General features: G+C 40.7%; 1 protein-coding gene across 1 annotated transcript in view; it reads left to right on the top strand.

The window, feature by feature from the left end:
• The first annotated feature begins 631 nt into the window (after window positions 1–631).
• The window catches only part of pou2f2a (POU class 2 homeobox 2a), a 51131-nt gene continuing 29831 nt past the window's right edge, over window positions 632–21931 (top strand). The window contains exon 1 of the mRNA XM_087787132.1: window positions 632–827. Within this exon, the coding sequence (XP_087643258.1) occupies window positions 728–827 (100 nt within the window). The 5' untranslated portion in view covers window positions 632–727. The remainder of the gene's footprint in view (window positions 828–21931) is intronic.

The raw sequence follows: 21931 nt of genomic DNA, 5'->3' as shown, positions 1-21931 counted from the left end.
CCCTCCAGGAAACACGCAGCGACGAGCGGAGCTTCTCCCGCCTCCTGCTGCACTCGGAGCGGACGCGGAAGCCGGAGGACAGGTGCACTTATTGATATGGATTTATTCATTTATTTATCGATCCGTTTGGCTTTAATTAGTGACCCGCGGTGAGGACAGAAGGACCGCGGCTGGAGGAGGAATCCTTCCCCACACTTTTCTTCCCTTTTATTTCATCTTAATTTACTCTTCTTTTTTTTTTTTTAACTCCGCCATTTTCTCCTGCGTGGATGCTCCGTGGGAGCCAGCCTGCTACAAACCAAATATCTACCACAACCAAAAAGAAGAAGAAGAAGAAAAAGAGGGGAGACTCGGCGCGTGTGTGAACCTGGACTAAAAAAAAACCAAAGGGGTTTTTTGTTCCCGAAGTAAAAACCAAAGCAGCGAATTTGTTTTTTACGCACAGACGCCAGGAGAAGGAGTATCGAACCTGACATGTTCCGTCCACTGCCAGCGAACACAACACCTGTATTCCACGAGACCCACTTGTGAGTTTTTTCATCCTATCGCGCCAAACCAAAGTCCAACAGAACCAAAAAGAAAACAGACCTTTTTTTTTTTTTCTTTGAAGCGAACTTGGAAACCTGTTAAAAATACCAAAGACACACGGAGGGATACAAGAGAAGTGACAGAAGAAGAAAAGAAAGCAGAATACAAACATCGACGGCCCTCAGGTCGACAGAGGACCATGTTTGTCCCCCTGCCGGTCCCCTTCGTCTTTCAGAGAACTGCGTCCGACTTCAGCGCCTGGAGACTCAAGTCCTCGCTGGCTCCGCGGTCCAGCCCCGGTGAGTCCTGCTTCCCTTCCCTTCCCACACAGTGTTCCTGGAAGAAAAAACACACAACTTTTCCCTGCACACGAAGCACCAGAAACATCTTTAATCACTTCCCTGATAATACACTTTTAATTCATGTTTTATTAAGGATACAAATTATTCTGCAACATTATATTATTTTGTGTAGAGTTTTTATTTATTATAATTTGTAAAATAAAATAGCAATTTAAAGGCTGATAAAAGATGTGATTTACGTTTCTTAAGGTGCTTATAATCTGGCTTACTTGAAATTAAAAAATATCAATTCAATTTTTACCACTGCTTAACTAGTTTTCTAAGTAGTGGTGAGATATAAGACATATTTAATTTAGATCATGTGATGAGATCCAGTGTGTAAGCTGCAAATTTGTGTAACTGTGTTTTTAAAAATAGTGATTCTATTAACCTTGTTACAAAGGACAGACTGAATGTCTTCCCTTGAATTTCACCTTTTATTTCAGGGTTGTCAATGTGTAGTTGTTGTTTTATTGAAATGCCTGATTTTTCCTCATATTCTGGGGAGAATGCTGAACATTATATCATTTGATTTTTGAAGCAGCAGAAGCATTTTAAATCCAATATATTTTACAAATTGAAAAAAAAAAGAGAATGTCCCTCTGAGGAGACAAAAAGCGGTGTAATTGCTTACCGCTGCATAAATCTGGAATGTAAAGAGGCTCTGTGCAGCCGCGGCTCATTACCATCCATCACAGTCTTTGAGGGGCGCCACTCTCTCCTCTTTCTTTTTTTTTTTTTCTTCTCCCCAGCTCATCTTTTTACTTTCCATTCATGGAAATGTCCCAGCCTCCATTCAGCGTCTTGTTTCAGCCGTCCTGGTTATATTCACGGTCAACTATTGATCAGAAGTGATCGATCTGAAGCCTGCCTGTGCGAGACTTTGTGTTTAAGTTTAGCACCGTGCTGAAACTTTAAAAAAAACACTGAGCCTTGAGAGAAAATGTGTTTAATTTTAGATCTCTACAGTTCACCTTGACCCTTTGTGAAAGCTTCTCTATGATGAAACATTTTTTAAAACGGTGATCCATATATTTCTCCCACTTAAATAACATTTAACTCTAATAATAAATGATAGTAAATGCTTTCACTTGTTTAAGAGAAGCATGTCTTCATCTCAAACTTTGTTTGGCAGAAATAAAAGTAATTTTATAATCAAATCATCTACTTGTGTGTATTTTAAACTCCCCTTTATCGTGGTTTTCTTTAAAAAGCTGCCCCCTGAGCTCACAAGTTTGCTCTTTTCTGATCAATACATTTTACTTTTTTTTCTTTTAATGGTTATTAAAAGTTGGTTTTAAACAACAATAGGCAACTTTTATTCTAAAACATCATCTGTGCATTTTAATGTTGAATAATGAGCGGTTCATTTTGACAAATAGAGGTCTTATTTAGTCATTTTTCCAGGTTTTTTTAGTTCATAATGAGATCAAGAGAGGCTTCCCTTCATTTGGAGGACTTGGATAAACCACCTCGATTTGTTTTAACTGTAAGGAGATGCTCTTCTCTGAGTCTCCTAACTCTGTACTCTAATCTAATTGTGTTGTTTTATTGTTATAATTATTAATACATACACACTACTGAGACTAAAATACAGTCTTAAAAGTTTCTTAATCATTTGAAAACGACCGAGTTTTGTTCAGGGAAAAACATATACACCTTTTAATACTGAAGTTGTAATGCAATGCATGCTGGGTCTTTCTCTGCGAGAGCTTTTTACTCGGGTCCATTAGTAGTCGACATCATGAAATGTGTGACTATAAAAGGCCTTGCATTTGTTACCTTTTAAACGCAAGTTAAAGAGCTTAGTTTCCCGGTGCAAACAGCTACACTGATGTGAGTTGAAAGTAGTTTGTTTGTACTCTAGAACCACCTGCTGGAAAAGGTCACAGGTTTTATCTCCACAACCTGTGGGAGTTTCGGGTTGTGGCGGCGTGTTCTTGATGTGCGAGCGCGTGTGCGCAGTGGCGAGCGCGCTTGTTACTGAGATGTCGGAGGTGGTTGTAGCAGTCGCTCCCCCGCTCCCATCTATGCGGCCATCCAGGCGGAAATTTCAAATGGCTGATGGGGGTAAGCGTGCATGCCGACCAGGCGGCGCGCGGAGGTGATGCAGGCTATCACCTTAAGTGGGTGTCAGACCCAGGGAAGAGGGTTTAATGAGGGGACGTCACTGAAGGTCTCTGACAGTCGACGTGCATGTGGCACTGTGTTTGGGAAGTCGACGCAACATTGGACGGGTCCTTCCGCCCAAGTTTAAAGACGAGGTGGAAGATAAAAGATGCTGGAATGAATGATGAATAAAACAAAAAATAGAGGCTGGAAGCATCTTAGACTATTCTCATTGATTCTTACAGATGTATTCAATATAAAAAATGTGACAAAGAGTTTGACAGCTTAAGAAAAAACTCATGGGTCTCTGGCACCTGTCATTCTTCAGAGACTTGAAGTAGAGTCAGTGTTCAAATGACTGATCAATCTCCATCTTCAAAAATGGGTCTAGAAACAAAACTGCGGTAGAAAACCTCTTGAACTTGTAGCATTTACACTGCAGCCACTAATACAAACCGTACCCCCCCCCCCCCCCCTCACCAGACCCCTTCTTTCATATGCAACACTTGTAACGCTCTCTCGTGCGCTGACAGTCTGTTTACGCCGTCAAAAGATAACCTTCCTCTTCTGTCGTGCATACCTAACCGCCGCTAAATAATTCCCGTGTTCCTGTTAGCACAATAGGAAGAAAGCCAAACATTATAAATTATAAATGATCGGATCTTAAAACGGGCTGTTTGCCAATTCACAACCGTAATATCCGCCCGCTCGTGTGATAAAGAAGTAAATCTGTTTAAAAATGGATGAGTGAACGTTGAAATGGAGCCAACTCATCTTGGCGATGTCCTCTGCGCGGGTGTAAGTGCCACTACGCCTGACTCTTTTTATTTAAACATGTTGCTGTGATAAGCAGCTAATGCTCATGAGAGGAATAAACTTGCTCCGCGGAGCAAAGGTCCAGCGCTCGCTCCTGGTCTCCGCCGTCTGTTTTTTTTTTTTTCTTCCTTCCCTCCTCCTTTCTTCATCTTTCATCTTAATCTCAGGAGAGAAAGAAACTCAGAAACCGTGTTCCTCATTCTCTCTCTCTCATTTCTGTGAAGTATTCACTCGACACCAAAGCCCTTTCAGTCAAATGCAAACGCTCCATCCACTTCTGTCTCTTCCCTCGTGGACTGAAAAGGATCTTGAATTGGATTTTCCTGGTGGTTTTTGCTGGGCCCCTTAAGCCAGTTTAGCTAAGTCTGTTACCCACAAATTCTCGCTCTCTGATGCGAGACTTTGACTGTGCAGGTCTGCGTTCATGCCGGTGTCGTCGCCCGTGCAAGATAATGTTTAATGGTTAGCAGTCTGTGGGGATACATGGATTCAAATGAGTGCTTATGGGTTTTATCGGCTCGACATTGTAACACAGACACCACTGGCCTCGCTTGGATGTGCATTGGACCTAAATATAACCCTGGCCAACACTTGCCTCTTTCGCGATTTAACTTCGGAACTGGACGGGCTTGTGTCTTATGGACTTATGTTTTGATTCTCTGGGCAGGTTGGGATGAAAAAGGCACAATATTCTGGTTCATAATTTAAGGAGTCAGATTGAAGGAATGTTTTGTCGTACAAAGGTACATGTTGATGCTTCCTTGGGATAGCAGACAATAAGCATGGGGGCTTTCTAGTGATTCAATACCCTAAGGATTGTTGACAGTACTCTGGACTTCCATGCTCATAGAGACCAAAACGTCACATGAAAATTATGGTCAGGTTTTTTTTTGGTCCCCCCTGGTACATGCAAGAGCCCAATGAGAGAGTATCCTCAGGTAACATGCTTGCATGAAGTTTTAGCACATCTGACGACCTACAATAGTCAGAGATACTAAGGACTTTCTACCCAAAAAAAATAGTACTTTTGTTGGGCTGGGACGCCAGTGCTATATGTTGACTCTAGAACTATATGTTGACACTGCTAACCTTTTAAAAGAGATTCAGATTTGTGATTAAGTTGTTGTCAGGGAGTTAAGACCACTGTCCATTACTACAACTAAGTTTTAAAACTATATCTTCTGTGGTATATAACAAACATCTAGTTATTGAGTTTAACTGAAGTTTTTACTTTTGTCAATACTTCTTCTTTACAAATGTATTTTACATGCCATATAAAATCTGCTTGAATAGAGTTCAAGATGAATGAAAACGAGTGGCACATTAGAATTGCTGTTGATATTGTGCTGATATTACTATTGTGGTGTTTTTATGCCCACAATCATGATGTAACAGCCCCGGTGCCACCAGTAGTTTAATCTAAATTAACCGCTTGTCCATTTGATACGAATCCACACTTTTTTTTCATTTGATCTATTTTCTGAAACAGAGGTTTTCCTTCAAGAGGTGGACGTATGTCTTGTGTGCTGCTGGGACCTGAAAGAAAGAGAAAAAGGCTTTTTTGTACATTTCAAAGTAAAATAACCAAACAGGACGTGGGTGGAGAGGGACCTGCATCTGCCGCTGCTTTTTCCTCACAACAAAAGAAATCTAAATGCTCTTTTTATTTTATGTACACTGCTGTAAAAATCCTCCCGGGCCGATGTGGCCCAAATAAAACTGAAAGCTGTCAAGTTCATACAGAGAGGGCACCTGTCTAGACGAAGTGGGCTGGCTAGTCTCCGCTACTGGAGGGTGAGATCTGCAGTGTTGTGTTCCGATTTCACAAGAAACACCTTTTAGATGCCCACGTTTAAGTTCTCCTCACATTGATGCACTTGTAAACTAGATGAGGAATTTTTGTAATTGGAAGAGCATGTTATATATGACAAGTTGAGCACGTGGTAAAAAATATTTTGGTCATTGATGAACGATGGACGCCCCTGTGACAACACTATTGTATGCAAATGGTGTTAACTGGGTGGTTTTACGTTCAGCCAGAGAATGAAGATTTTCCAAGATCAAAACTGCAACTTTCTGCCTACACACAGAAGTAACTTACTGCTGTGCGTTGCTCGATAACAACCCAACCCCCTACAATCAGGAGCTTCACCTCCCAGTGCCCACTGGGGCGAGATCGGGAGGGGGGGGTCAGGGTTTTCTTGACCAGACTAAACTCGGAGCCGCATCAGCTTTAATTGGCCATTGTGTTGCAGAAAAGTTCAAAGCAACCTTTTGGCCTGGAATGGGATTATTCCAGGTTGAGTCGGAATATCACAAAGATGTCTCGCCGGGACAAGATTAAGAGTTTATTCAAACTAAATAGTTATTTTTAGTCCAGCAGTAATCAGATACCTGGGCTATACACGCAGGTGGACGACTCAATAATTTCTGCGTTGAGGTCAGTTATGGATCCATCAGCTGTGTGTGGTTTGTCTGGAAAACCACAAGCAGCTCATAGCTGCCCATTGTGTGAGTGGTTTTAACCTTCCCGGTATCGATCAGAAGCACATCGACTCCTCTCCCGTCCAACTGTCGACGGCGAGCGTGCGTTGTGTATGTGTTTCTATGAGAATTTGACTGTGATGTCGGTGTGTGTGCATCAGTCAGACATCTGAGGAGTGCAGGAATGCATCATGGTATGTAATAGTGTGAGAATGTGCGCTGATGTGATAGGTGTATGGATCCGATTTTAAAAGGGGCAGTGATGTTGGTGAGTCCCGTTGCTAACGTGATTGCGAATGACAAAGCGTCCAGGCGGGTTTGTTAGCTCCATAATGGGGAATCAATAGACACAACACAGATGTCAATACAACATGCTTTATTGCGTTAAGCTGCCTCACCCCTACCCTGTGCTCTGTATACACACACACACACACACACACACACACACATTCAAGCTAAAGATGCCCCTCTGTTGTAATTGCACACATTCATTTAATATGAACTTGTTAACCTCACACATACCAGCACAACTAAAGACTTATGCAATTGTGGAGTTTTCACATGCAGCTTCCTCCTGTTGTTTTCATCTCACACCTACACAATAAAATGTTATTTTCTTTTAAAGAGTGTTCCCTACGACCTCCTCCCAGGTGGCCTTGTGCGTAACTAACTAGTCAACCATCCGGACAAGATGCTGAAGCCACCTTAACTGGATTTTCTTGATGCCACGCAGATTCCATTTGGAGTTTCTCAGAGATATCATAGTTTATCACCGTATTTCTAAGGTAGAGTTCAAACACCCTTTGGATGAAGCTCATTTCTGTTGCTTTCGGCCCTGGTGAGATTTAATTGACCATCTCTAGGATGTGCCACGATATATCTTCTTTGTTTATACACCGTAGAAGAGATTGTGCCACCTTTCAAATCAACTCTCAATTTATTTCTTCTCATGACATAAACCTACAGTAAACATCATGAAATCAAACTAACTACCCATGACACATGGAAAAAACCATCATCCTTCTGAGTTTCACCTCGTGTCTTTTTTTTCTTCTGGTCGATAATGGAAGTCATTTCACACCGCGGGCGACTCCCGCTGAGCAGCATCCAAATAAAAGTCCTCCTTTAACCAAATATTGTTACCTGAACTCTGTTTCCCCCTCGCTAATGTCCTCATGGCCATCCGACCAGTTCAAACTCTCATTGTTACCGTGGAAACACCCATAGGCCATTAGACACACATATAGACAGAAGGGAATGATGGTAAACATGTCCTCCTACACACACATACTCCCATTGTTGGACGGTCATCACAGTCCTGTGCTCCTGATGCTCACAAAGACCATTAGTGGCTAAATTGGCTGTACTCTGGCTACATTTGACCGCCCCGTGTCTCTCGCTCTCTTTATATATGTAATCAGCAATCCTGATTCCTGCGTGTTCGCCATCATTTGTCGGTACATTTCCGGTATGCCCTGTAAACACCGGTGTACTTACCATGCACTTATTTCTGGTGAGCTTGTGGAGAGATGGTCGTTACCCTGATGGCCTCGACCGGCCCTGAGGATGGTATTTATATTTATCACCAAAAAAGTCTCCCTGCTACGAGATGAATTGTGTGTGTGGGGGGGGGGGGGCACTTGTTTGGTTTAACATCTATATTCAGCCACAATCAAATCTATAAGGGGTTATTTTGCATCTTTTTGAGGCAGGTGTGTGTCTGTTTGCGAAATGATCTGACACCTTTTTCCACCTGACAAGAAGATAGTAGGCTATTATGGCAGCAGCGTCAACGATTGAGAAGCTTTTGCCAACGATTTCAAACTGAGGGTTGGTCGGGTGATTGGTGTTTAGATTTGAAACAATGCATGATTAATCAGGAACACACGTTGGATTCAACCGTTCGGCTCTGAGTAGATGTTGAACTGTTGCAGGGAATTATGGGACAACGATTAGATTGTTATTAATTATTTTATTTGCAGTTTCGAAAGCTCATTCTGTTTGGTCGGACCTGGTCTACGGTAGAAAAGAAGTGATGCCTGGAATGGTCATCGATTGAGAGTCGGAGGCTGGTCTGAAAGTCATGACTAGATTGTGGGTCATCATCGCATGGTAGTTGTGTTTATTGCTGGATGTCTGTGATTAGTGGCCCATAGTTACAGTTTTATATTTCAAACCAACTTCTGCTCAAACACTTTTTAAAGAGTTTAAAGAACAAAAACGGCAGAACTTGACGCTGTCTCGTTGGCCCTCATTTCATTTTCATGCTGATGGGCAGCAAAGTAATGTAATGTGGAGGCTAGAGCTCGCCAACACTTGTTTGTATCAGCGGCACTTGGTTGTAGAGCTGCTTTTGCATGTCTGCAAGTGTGCGCCGGTGCTCGGGCGCAACAAAGGCTCTCTTCCCTTCACCGATACATTTAGCTAATAAAGTGGGAGCACAAAAGTGGGGTTAGTTAGATTGGATTCCACCTCTTTTGTGTCCTTCGCTGACTCGTCTGGCCCCTCAGCTGGTGGTCAGCACTGGTTTGGGGAGATTTGGACGTCCCAATTTAATTTAGCCGACAGAAGTTATGGTAATGAACGCAACGAGGAGAAAGGGCGCGTGTGGAAAGATGGATTGAGGGGGATGGGTGGGGGGGTCCACGTTTACCTCTGGAACACTTCAGCCCCCCAACCCACCCCCCGACCAATCTCCTTCTTATTGAGGGGCCAGTGGTGAAGGTTTTTAGTGGAAAACATAATATCATGCAGGATGTGGGGGTGAATGAGGCGGGGTGGGTTTGTATGCACAGAGACAGAAGTAAGTGACAACAATAGAAGATGGAGAGCTGAGGGGGGAAATGGGGTGGACAGGCGCTGGGTTCGGCCCTTTTTAATAAATCTGAGTGCTCTGGTTAGTGCTCCAATCTTCTGTACTCAACTAACCTCCATTACACACATGCACACTCAGACTCATGTGTACACTCTGACTCATTTTCACCCTGGTACGCTGTAGGCAGACAACAAGCCGAGGGGGTTTGAAGGTGTTTTCGTGGAAATGCAGCAGTTGCCCGATTCAATTCAAACAAGGGGGCTATTGCTAATAATACATGTCAGTGTTTTGGTCATGACAAAAGATGTGTGTAGTTTAAGGAATTTGCTAAAATCTGGTTGACACAGCAAACTTTGTCAGCTAAGGTTGCTTTTTTTTGTTTGGTAATGGTAGGTAGAATCAATGCTAACATGTTCGACAGCAACTGTTTTGTAGTGTTTTTCCTATTCATTGTCAGATGTAGCCGACAGAGTGTCTCTTCAAAACACCTTCAAGTGCCTCTGTCGAATCTAATAGCTGAAAATATTCACCTGTCTCACTGCTGAAATGGTGTAAACGGTGTTGTTTTTCAGACACACGTTTATCAAAAATACACTTGTAGAGTATAGGAAAGGTAACATTTATTCCTTTTTTCTCCTGTTTTACTTTTTGTGGTTACCTTCAGAAGGTTTTTATATAAACAAAATGCATCTTATGTAGTATATGTAGGTTTTTTCAATTAATTTGCCAATTCATTATGATATTTGTATGGCATCGTGGCAAAACTTATATAAAATTACATTTTCATCATTAAAGTGCTAGTAGGTTAACATTCCCTGAGCATTAAAGGAAGATGAAAATGTATTTATCGGACTCTAATTGAAATGTTGCAAGTCATGATAGCTCAGGGTTGCTCAATACATCTATCACGATCTAGCAGTCCATCACAAAGGTAGTGTGGGTAGATCACATGACATAAAAAAAATACACTTGAGCCTATCATCCGCACACTTCACATTGACTTTGGTAATATTGTTCTGTCAATACAAGCACATCTCATCTTAATACAAACACACTATGCAGTCCCGGAAAACAACTTTTGAGAAGGTCTTGCAGATTGGACCAGTCCCCTACTAGTTGAATACATCAATATACATTGTACATGTATATAATTCTCAATAAATGTATGAATCATTTTACAAGTATCTTACTTGTCAGAAAGCTTGTTATAGATCAAACGCAACAACCACATTTCTAGCACTTAAGAGATACTATTCATATTAAATCGATCAAATGATTCCAGATCTGGTAAACAATAAATTACCACAACTTCTTAAATTTGTTTGGACTAGTCTGGGAACATTAGGTCCAATATGATTTCACCTGTGTTTGATCTATTGGTTGTGTTTCTTTGGATCTCCTGACCCCACTCAAATTCATGATTTAACGTTTTCACTGTTTTCCGAGGTTATAACGTTTTTTCTTTTTGTTTAGAAATCAACGCTATTCGTAGTTAAAATAATCGAAATATAAAATTACCCTTAAAAAAGATTGAACATGTTGTAGTCAGCACAGTATGAGAGACTTGGCTAACTATAAAATAGTTACAAAACACACACTAAAAGTGGTTGTACAGGAACTACTTTAATTTGTTTTATCCTAACAAACTAGCATAAAAAGCAAAGTCTTTATTAAACACTCTTTGAAATGCCCATTACTTCACTTTCATTTTGATAAGTGTCTTTATGAGTTTCCTAACTAACTTGAACCATGATTCATTTGAAAGCTTCTATTCCTCACCAACCACAGTGCTCACAAATGGTTTCTAAGCGGAGGGAAATATTGATATTTTTATTTCATCATACTTGGCAGTGATGCTACAAAGCAACTTAATCACCCTGGACCCCGCTGTAGCCCTAGACCAGGAGTCCAGACTCTCTCACAAGTAGCGTCAACACATAATCGTCTACACGCCCTACAGCTCCAATCTCTCCCACATACAGTACACAGACGTTTACTACATCAGATAAAAGAAAGGAAAAACTGTTTTTTTTTCTCTTCTGCCTTATCACTCCCCTCCCTCCCTGTTTTTTTATCCTCTTTTATTATCCACCGCTCCCCCCCCCCCATCCCCTGCTCAGCCGAGAAATGAAATTAATCTGTTGTACTACACCCTCCTCTTCCTCGTGGTTTCTCCCCTTCCTGCATCTCAATCTGGTTCTCCGGCGGCTCTGCAGGAGGATCGGGCTCCTCACTTTACCCTCTTCATATTGGATATGAATCTGTTAGCCCGGCTCACCCTCACAGCGGCACTCCTCTTCTCAATCAACACATCCGTGACACACACAAGCGTCCGTCACAAAGGCACCGTCACACTTATATACTCGCACCCGCTGGTGAATAGAAAGTTGACGACACGCGCTAACCTATCCCTCAAACAAGAGTGGAGACCTGAAAATGAATTACATCATACTTGACTGTGCCACCCTGGCCTTGAGAAATAGTTCATCACTGAACGACTGAGTTGACCCGACCTGGGCAAAGCGCTGCTAACTGGCTAAATTAAAAGAAACAAATATGCAATTTTGATTCTCGGTTTCAAAACAGCATTTGATATCGTCAATATATAACATTCCTTCCCCGTTATGATGAGATGAATTGATTGATTTTTGATTGATTTTTCTTTTGACTAAATAAGACGGCACTGCATTCACACCTTATACGGACAACAAATCTTTATAAATATCCCACAAATCATATATATTACAATCAAATAAAATGGCTACAGCAATGAGATATGTAATGGCACATGGTTTGCACTTTTTAATACATGTACAAAAGAAAGAAAAAATTGAGAAAGTCGTTCGTCTTTGTCCAATTTTGTTCCTATGGCCACCTACCGTAGAGTCAGCATTTTTTTTTTTTTGCGATTTGAAAAATGCGTTCTATTAAATCGTGGTGTAAAGTTGAATTTAAAAACAAAATTCTTCATTTTAATTTGTATTGTATTTCCGTCTTGGCCTTAAAAATATATTGGAAATGATAGTATTGCTGAGCAGATGATAGGGAATATCTTTAAGAAACATCTTAAGACGTTTCTATTTGTTCAGGCTTTTCCTTGATTTTCTGGAACTCCTGTTGTGTTATCAGTTTTATCTTGACCTTTAAAGTATATACTTTATTGAGTATTGTTTTTGATTGTTTAAGCGCTTTGTGACCCTGGTCTGGAAAAGCACTATCTATTTCTTTTCAATATCAGGCGTCAAGATCACCACTATCCACAGCTCCACAGTAGCATTGTCCTTCATGGCTGCTCGCCTAGAGAGCAGTCGTGCCCTAAGCTGCACAGAAAAAGAGTCTAATTTGATGAGCAATTACAGCTTTTACAGTTGTCACTATAACATGGATCGGTCTGTGTTTTAATGGTTCCAGCATGTCCACCGGGTGTCCACCCACCTATTACTATAGTTTATATCCACGACTGCGGTTCCTCTCCCCGTGTTTCTGTTGCTGGGCTTTCTAGCGCTGGCCTTGGTTGAACCTTGCTGCCTATTAGTGCGGATATAGAATGAACATAGTTCTTATTAAAGGTAGGGGAGGGGCGCAGGAACACGGAGCGTGAGCAAGGCCTTTCTTAATGGTTCCCCCAAGGGGCTTTGGTGGTCATGTGAGCCACATGCGGTGGTGGCAGCAAAACTGGGACAGGTGAAGATCCGACTCGTCCTTCCTCACTGAAGAGTGCTATGAATATGGTAAATCCCCTGTCCGCTTGGCGGCACGATTCTCTCCCTTAAAATGGCCCCGTGTTTCGGTCCCTCGGGGGGTTGAGCTGAGGAGATTCTGCATTTAGGCTCAGCACTAACTCCCTTTCTGTTCTCCTGGGGTTTGAAAGAGCTCCGAGCCCCCCAATCCTCCCATCTATCTCTTCGACACAGCACTGGCGATAGCACACAACATAGCCGAGCGGCTTAAACATGCCGGATGAAGCCGTGCAGATATGTGGGTGCGTGACTTTGACACGCACACACACACACTGGCACAAAAACACACACACGTACACACAGAATCTCTGTCAGCGACTCGCTGACTGAGTAAGGTACATTTAGCTAGTGTTAGCCCGCGGCATTGAGGGATCACCGATGACCATTGTCATTCTCTAACACACACACACACACACACACCGGGCTTGTTTTCCACTGCTAGCTTCACAGCGTCGGCCTTGTCGGGGTCAGGGAACATGACTTGATGGCGTCTCACTCTGTCAGTCATCCACCACTCCAGTAGCCCCAAACATTCAGTTTATTTACACCAGGTTGGCCTACCACGAAGAGTTCAGGAGCACAGGACGATGCACTGACAAGCTCAGGTTCGGTTCAGGTGTTGTCCTTGGCAGCACACCTGCCTCTGTGGAAGTCACCTTTGATAGCCTGCTGCAAGAAGAACTGTCACATGATCTTGTGGACTCTAGCGTCATCCAATATTACAGTACAATTGTGTTGATTAATCTGTTGTATCTATTGACTGAATACAAAGTTAGTGGTCGTTCCCATCTTGACTCCCATTGGTTTCCAATGAGCTTTCTGTGAAGAAAGTTACTGCTTAATTGCTTTCTATTGAACCCCAAGAAAAGTACTGGCCACTGCAAACTGGAAGCACAATGTGTATTTTGTGGTAAAAGGAGTAATTATTTGCGTAACTCTAGTCTGTTTAAACATGGCAAACCTTAGGAACAACAGAAGAAACTGATAATCTTACGAGAATTTGTTTCTTGCAATAAAAAAAAAAAAATTTGAATGTATAAAATATTTTATTATTTGTATATATAAAATAAATGAACACAAATAGAGCCAAAAACAACAACAAAACAAAACACTGTAGTTCAAAAAAGGAGTAGGAAGAAGTAAATGTATATATATTTTCTAATTACAAACCCTTTTTACTGTTCAGTTAGAAGCAAATTGCCAAATATTTCTACACATATAATTACATTATATGTAAAGACTAATATAAAATAAAATAACAAAATTATACGACATACATATCCTTGTAAAAAAAAACACACAATATAATGATATAGTATAATACATATGCATATACTAAGCAGATGTTCATATAAATACATATATGCTACACATTTTTTTTGTGGCAAATCTAAGTGTTCAGTGCAGCTGCTTGTCTGCTCATGCATATGTGTGTGTCCAGCCCCGCACACACACCCCCTACTTGCATCCTCCTTTCATGGGGTCCAGACCCCTGTGTCATCCTCACCCCCCCAGCCCAGTCCTCATCTCTTTGTCTGCTCGGCAGTTAGGGAGCGGGCCGTACGGGACACTGTGCTGCCGAGGGGGTTGACCTTTAACCCCTACCTCATAACCTCTCCCCTCCTCTCTCTGTTGACCCATCCATTCATATGCAAGTGTCCCGTCATCGGCCCATTCTTCTCCGTCATCTGTCCACGCCTGGCCCGGCTGTCGTGTCAGTCTCAAGTTCAAGTCCTGGGACAGGGGACGGGCAGTCCAGGGGCCAGACCTCCACAGACCAGGGGAGGGGAGGGGTGGTCTTTGGATGCTCATTTTTTACCGAAGGGTCAGTGTATTAGCGAAGGGTCAGGGTCATCAGCTGGGGTCAGCTCGGTGGTCCGTCTGCCGCTGCCGAGATACAATCCGACATTTAGGCGATAATCCTGTTAAAGAAGGTTGTGAAGAGGAAGGTTTGAATTTCACCGTTTTTTAATTTGATCTCCGTCCTCTCAACACCTGACTATGATGCTAGACATGTAGATCGGGTGTTGATTTGTCATATCCTGGTGTCGCTAACAAAATAGTCATCATAACATTTTGCACTTCTGTGTGTTTTTTCCCAAGAAAGAATGTGTAGAACTCAAAAGTTATATTAAAAAAAAAACACTTAAACTATAAAAGAAGAATGAACAGAAATGCATTCAAAGCTTAAACACTATATAATTTAAGAGTCACATTTTCCTTCCATAAAAAAGCAGTTACATGTAAGCATCAACAATAAACCTTAAATTCTTCTTCTGCAACTTTAAAAAACAACTTTTATTTGAATGTAATTACTTGTATATTACGTATATATGCATCTCATATTCTGTTAAAATGTGGGCTCAAAAGTGACAGTTTGTATCTCCTCCTTTGTGAGTCCCTCTGTTGGGGGGGGGTTGATGCCGGGGTCAGGGTAGGGGGGTGTGGCCGGGGTCAGCTGGCCAGACGGACAAGCAGACGGTGGACTTGACATTGAGTGGATGAGTGGATTAACAGGATTGGGCGACGGCCGGGGTTTAAGTGTATTGGCAGTGAGGGAGGCATGAAAGTGATGGATTTGGCAGCTCTGGATTGTGTTTGCGCAGGTCGGAGCGTTAAAGTGACTTATGTCCAATTTTCATTCTGATATCTGAAACGGCGGTGGAATTAAGGATGCGAGGTGGCAAGAGGACCTATGACACAACTTTAAATATATTTGCCTCATATATCACGTTCAGTAAAAATGTGTAAAGCGTTGTGGCAGTTGTCGTACACAATTGCAAAGTTGCTTTTTAAATAGACGTACCATGATGTGTAGGGGTGTTAAGAAGATATAAATATGGCGATATATCACCATATTTCTTTTCCATGTTGCTGTATCCATTTTATTTTTCCAAAAAAAATACATTTTGGAAAAATAAGTTTATGCTTTAAATCTTTAAACCTTTTATTTAGCATATTGATATAATCTTTTACAGTTCATTAAAGTGTGTCAAAATAGAATAATTCAATTTTTTTAACATGCAACTATTCAAAGGGTATCACTAGCAGCTTTTAAAGCTGGTTTTTGGGCATATTTCGGTTTCAAAACAAATGAAAGCAGTTACGACTTTGTCAAGAGCATTTCTGTAAGAGCTTTATGTTAACAAGATTCTAAACTAGTTGCTATGGTAGCACTTCACACTGTACTGAAGGTTTGCTCTTCAATCATAAAGAAATAAATAATTGATGGCAAATCAATTGAGCGACGGTTAAAACATACGTCAGTCAAGCATCCAGTTAAACATTTGTCTTTGTGATCAAGTGAACATTCCAGCTGCTCAACAAAGTACTTTCACAACACTTCTCGGTACAGTTTTTAGAATGAATCCCAGCAGCTCTCAAACTTCACTTTATTCCCATTTGTATGTCTGAAGAACAAACTACAGCCTTTGGTTTCCTGGACATGTGAGATAAGAGAGTTGAGAATAATCCAGGTTTTCTTCCAAGACTAAAGTAAGGTTTCAGGTTTTCATCCAAGTCTCTTATATTTATGTATTTGGAAGTGAGTGTGTAGACGTGAGGTGAGCTAGAAGTCCTGGCGGGTCATCAGTTGTTCAAAAGAAAGTTGCCGGTCAGGAAAGTGTCGACACGACTGCTGTGCAACATTAATAAGCAGGTGATGATTTCAAAACATGGACAAGCTAATGATAAAAACTCATCAACAATGAAGCCATTTAGATCGTTTTAGCAGGTCTTCGCAAAATGGATTTTTGTTTTTTTCGAAGTTGAAAAGCAACAAATCTTTTTTTTTTTTGCCTTTAGATACAAACATTTAAAATAAAATGCTTTTCTCATGTTCACCAGACTACAGGTTCATTTGTTACATCAGGAAAAATAAAGGTTTCTAAATCAGCCAGTAACAATCAATGCAATATATTTATTTAACATTAGTTACAGACTCTTACTTTTGTGATATTTGTTTGTCTTGAAGTAGCACTGAGCAAATAAAGAACATTCACCAAGCATTACCTGCATTTTTCTCCTAAAACCAGTTGCATTAACACACAAGCTTAGAGTAGACAGAGGAAGTCAAGGATGCAATAAGTAGGAAACCTTTTTTCTTTTCTTTTTTTTTTATTTCAAACATCTGACATTTCACCTCCGTGCTTGTGTTTATGGCATTTCTGCCGATAATGGGCTTCAGTTTGTTTTGAAAGCATCGCGGCCGACGCTTGATTGAGGCGGACTGAAGGTTACCCAGCAAATGGAGGACGACTTCTGGCTCCTCGCCGTCAAATGTGGAGCGCCACTAATGGTCGTGCTTAGATGTCCATCTGTTCCTGTTCTTTTCATTTTTATATATATTTACAAGACGCTGTGTTGTGTGAGTCACAGTGGTGCGAAGTGTAAAGTGGTTTAAATTACAGGTAAATCATTATTGATCACATAAGCCAATGAAGATCTATTGTAGATGGTTATTGCAAATCCTGTTTTTTTTTGTTGTTGTACTTAAGAGCAATTTGATGTTTCAGATAAGAAGTTTAACCATATTTATGTATGTGAGAAACACTGTAGGGAACATAAATAGTTTCTTCCACCATGCTAGCTAAAGATCTAGCTGCTCAATGATCTCTTGATTCTACTGTTCTACTATATTTAAACTTAAAGCTTATTTTACTTTCCTTTATTAACACTTTGTTTGCATTATTATCATATGTTTCATATATTACCAGCTTTGTATGCACTTTTAGATACTTTTTTTTTTTATATTTCTTTTCAATAGTGGGCACCTCAATCAATTTTTAATAAAAATACCTATTTTAATTTAATATGATACAATCTATATCTAATATAGCAGCATATTACTATGCTGGTTATTAACTTCTTCCATGTAATTTTCTTTTATTTTTTATTTTAAGAATTGTTCAATTAATGGGATCAATTAACATTTTTCTTTACATTAAAAAAAACAAAAACATTATCTCCAGAATATCTGAATTGAAATTGATGTAATTCTATTGGATTCCATTTAGCCTTGAAGTCATCTCTGACAAGTATGGAATCATAGTTGGGGATAAAGTTATAGATAAAAAAAACAGGGTATACATTTAAAATGTGTTTATATAGGGAGGTAATTAATACAATTAAAAAGTGTATTAAAACTTTCCACTTCTTGGATTTCACAGTATACAAATGATATAAATGTAATATATACAGTAATACATGTTTAAAAAAAAGTGTTTCGTAGAGGTTGCACATAGCTTCAATATATATATATATATAAATCATTTTTGTTTGTATTATTCATTCAAGCTGTCTGGTGTCGTCACTAAATCATGGAATCAGATATTTTGGGTTGTATTATTAAATACACTTGTGTGAAGAGAAAATCTGAATAAATTGTTCGCTCGACAACAAAACAACCAGTCTTGTGCACTTTTGATCTCGATATATAAACAACAGCTGCTTCCTAAATAATTCACTTTTTCTTTTACCTTCGGTTTCTCTGCTATTCTTTGTGATGTCGGTTTGATATTCAGTCGACGGGTTCTTGTGTGTGTTCTTGTCAGTTTGTGTCTTCTTACGTCTGCTAACAAGCTTATCGGATCAAAACCCAGTCGCCTTTCACTGCCAAATCAATTCAATCATTCACATATATGAAGTAATCAGCCTTTTCTGGCCAATTGTTGCAGGAGCCAATCAAAATGTTGGTAAAGTAGTAAGAGTGGTCGAGGTAAAGTGTCTTATGAGAATGAAGGGACCAAGATCTGACTCGTAGTCATGACCAGTGTTTCACTAGAAGAAGTAACAAGGGAAAATATCAGGCTTGGTTATACTTTTGTACTGAATTATGAAATAAATCAATTATATATAAAAGCGTTTCTCTATTCAACATGTTTTTTAACATTTTGTTACTCACGAAAGAGAAATAAATTTAAAGTTTTGTCACTTTTTGGTTAGCTGTTAAAAATATATTTTGTTTAATCTGTGTAGTCATCGGAAAATACATATATACACAGTCAAACTGCACTTATGAATAAAGTGTTGATCAACTTTTTTAGTTTTCCCAAAACTAACTAAACAACATGTTTGATAGAAAATAAAAAAAACAAGTTGACAACATTCTGTGACGCACACACAAACACCAGGTCTTGGTCCACACCTTGCTTTTCCTTCTGCACTTTCCCCCCCGGAGGAAAAAGAAGAGAAAGAGGGGAAGGGGCGGCGGACAAACGGACGGACGGAGAGAGAGTGATGGCAGAGATAAGGGGAAGGGAGCGAAATGGTCAGTGAATAAAGAAAGAGAGAGGAAGGATGGACACAAATGTATTAGAGATAGAGACGCGGGGGGTGGGATAAAGGGAGAGGAGGTAACGATGAGTAGGGGGGGGAGAGAGAGAGAGAGAGAGAGAGAGAGAGAGAGAGAGAGAGAGCCGGGAGGTGGGAGGGCGACAGACAGACAGACAGTCGGGCATTAAAATTCATGGCCTTTTTTATTTTCTGTGCTGAAAATCAATACTGTCTACTATGGATGAGGTGAGATGTGGACAACAGTAGCCGGGCCAGAGCGGGGGGGAGGGAGGGGGAGAGGAGGGCGAGAGAGGGGGTGTCGTCAATATTACCAGTGACACTGCAGGCCAAGGTAGAGGAGCCACAGGGGGATGGGCAGTGTGTGTGTGTGTGTGTGTGTGTGTGTGTATGGGGGGGTGTAAGGTTCATTAAGTCTGACCAGCAGAGGTTTTGGTGAAGACAGTTGCAGCAGGCTTTTGTCCGAGTGTCCGCACACACTGTCACAGATAAACTTGCACTCCAAGCCTCTCTCCCGCACACACACACACACGTATAATTAACAGATACATTCAAGTGCTAACGCACACTTATTCACACAATATTGCTTCTCCACAAGAACATACCGATATTCACATGACCACTCACGCACGCACAACATACACATGTTTGGAAATATTCACTCAAACACCCAATACTAATGCTAACACACTCTAATCTGATGATCACACTCACAATCATGCACACATAGGGTGTCACACACAATTTATTGCGCACACTTACACTCCCCTGCATAAACACACAATGTCATTTAATATACACATGCACGCACTGGGTAAAATGCACACACATTTACTCACTTACACTCACGCACACATACAGTCTCATACACAGGTCCCTACCCACACTCCCATACATACATACATACACACACTTGCACTGAATATACACATTCACACAACTTACAAGGAGGAAAAAAGCTCACATGTACACATGTTCACAAATGCACTTACACATGTTCACACACTTATACATGAACACATTCACACGATGCACACACACACAGAAAAGCACACGCATGCAAACACCTTCACAAATACACGTCAAAGACGCACTCACACATGCGCACACAAACACATTCACATGACGCACACACTCACAAAAAACACATGTGTACACATGTTTACAAATACACTCGCAGACTCGCATATGAATACATACAGACAGACATATTCACGTAATGTACACACTAAAAAAACACCAGCCACAAATACGGTTGCACACACACACACACACACACATCCATTACTCGCGGCCGAAGCAGCTCCATCTCAGGACGATGAAGTGTTTGACTAATGTCTGGCAGATGCTCCAGCACTACATGCCAACTATTGTCGCGGGGCCAAAAGGGGTCAGTGCTCCTCCTAATTCGGGAAATGCAGATTCTCCCGGCGAAGGAAAGTCGTAAATCCTCCCCGGCTCAGAGAGCCTCATCGCGGCGCTCGCTCCGTTATTACATTAGCTCCAATTTACACTTCCATTGTATGCGAGGACGAGCCGGTGACCGAGGTGGAGGACTCGGATTTAATCAAGTCAGAGGAACACTTGACGGCTCCAATTCATTTTGGCTGCGGAATCATTCAGAAGAGGTCAAGTTCAATGTTTTCCCTTTATTTGGAGGAGCAACAGTGGACGGAGAGCAAAGTACCGGTTGATTCATGATCCGTGTCAAACGATAGTTGTATATTGAATTCCTGTTTTTATCCCTCGTTTTCCTGACGCTCTTTATGATGAAACTCCAAACTAATACAGCTTCCTGTTTCCTGTTTCTCTTTTACCGTTTATCTTCTTGTTGATTTTACATTCCTACAGAGCCTCAAATCACACATTTCTTTATACATATTTACATATTTAATAGAATTTAGTAGTTTTATATGTTATATATTCTTCTTTTTTTTATTATTCTGACTGAGATGTTACCGAGCATTTGTAATCACCTAGTTCCAGATGTACTTCAGCTCAATGCATCAATGGAGATCTACCGATCGATTGCAAAGGTATTGTGGGTAGATCACATGACTTTAAAAAAAAATAGACGTCAGCCTATCATCCATCCAGTCAGTTGATTGATAAACAGTTCAGCCAGTCAGACTTTTTCTGACACAAACCCAAGAATCACAGCAAAAGCTGTTTTCAGTCCGGAGAGTGATGATCCTGCGAACGCCATTTATTCTTTCAGTCACCTTATTCTTACAAAATCTGTTGTTTTTGTCCGTTTCCATTTGACTTTGGTATTTTATATTCTTAACATAAGTACATTTACAACCTTATTAACTCTACACGGTCCAGGAAAACAATGTATTTGAAGGTCTAGTTGTTATGTGGACAAGAAATCAACCAACAGGCTGATGTCTTTGTCCTAAGGTCCGCCCATTGAAAATATTTAATTGGATCAGTCAGCTGTCAATCAAAACAGCTGATTTTGTGTTTTGAAGATGGATTTAACTAAAGAAATGTTGCATCGACCCATGACAAAAATGTACATGGTTAAGTGTGTTGGGCAAATATTGGCTTGTGTGGTAATGCAAGGTACATCAACATACAGAATTACCAATTTATTTGTAAATAAATGTATGTTTTGCATTTTTGTAGTAGGTACATCATTTTGACTTGCTTCTCTATAGGTAGCCATCGCCCTGAGAAAGTGTCGGCACCCTTGTATTACAGCTTGACAATATAGTGTGTAAATTTGTTCTCCAAAATGAAGGGGAGCTCTACATCTAAATAAATAAAAAGTTTGAGAGCCTGGGATTAAATCGAGCCCAAGA

The sequence above is a fragment of the Callionymus lyra genome, chromosome 3 (assembly GCF_982586985.1).
Source record: "Callionymus lyra chromosome 3, fCalLyr1.hap1.1, whole genome shotgun sequence".
Taxonomy (NCBI): domain Eukaryota; kingdom Metazoa; phylum Chordata; class Actinopteri; order Syngnathiformes; family Callionymidae; genus Callionymus; species Callionymus lyra.
The sequence above is the reverse complement of the archived record's forward strand: the minus strand, read 5'-3'. Positions and strand labels throughout refer to the sequence as shown.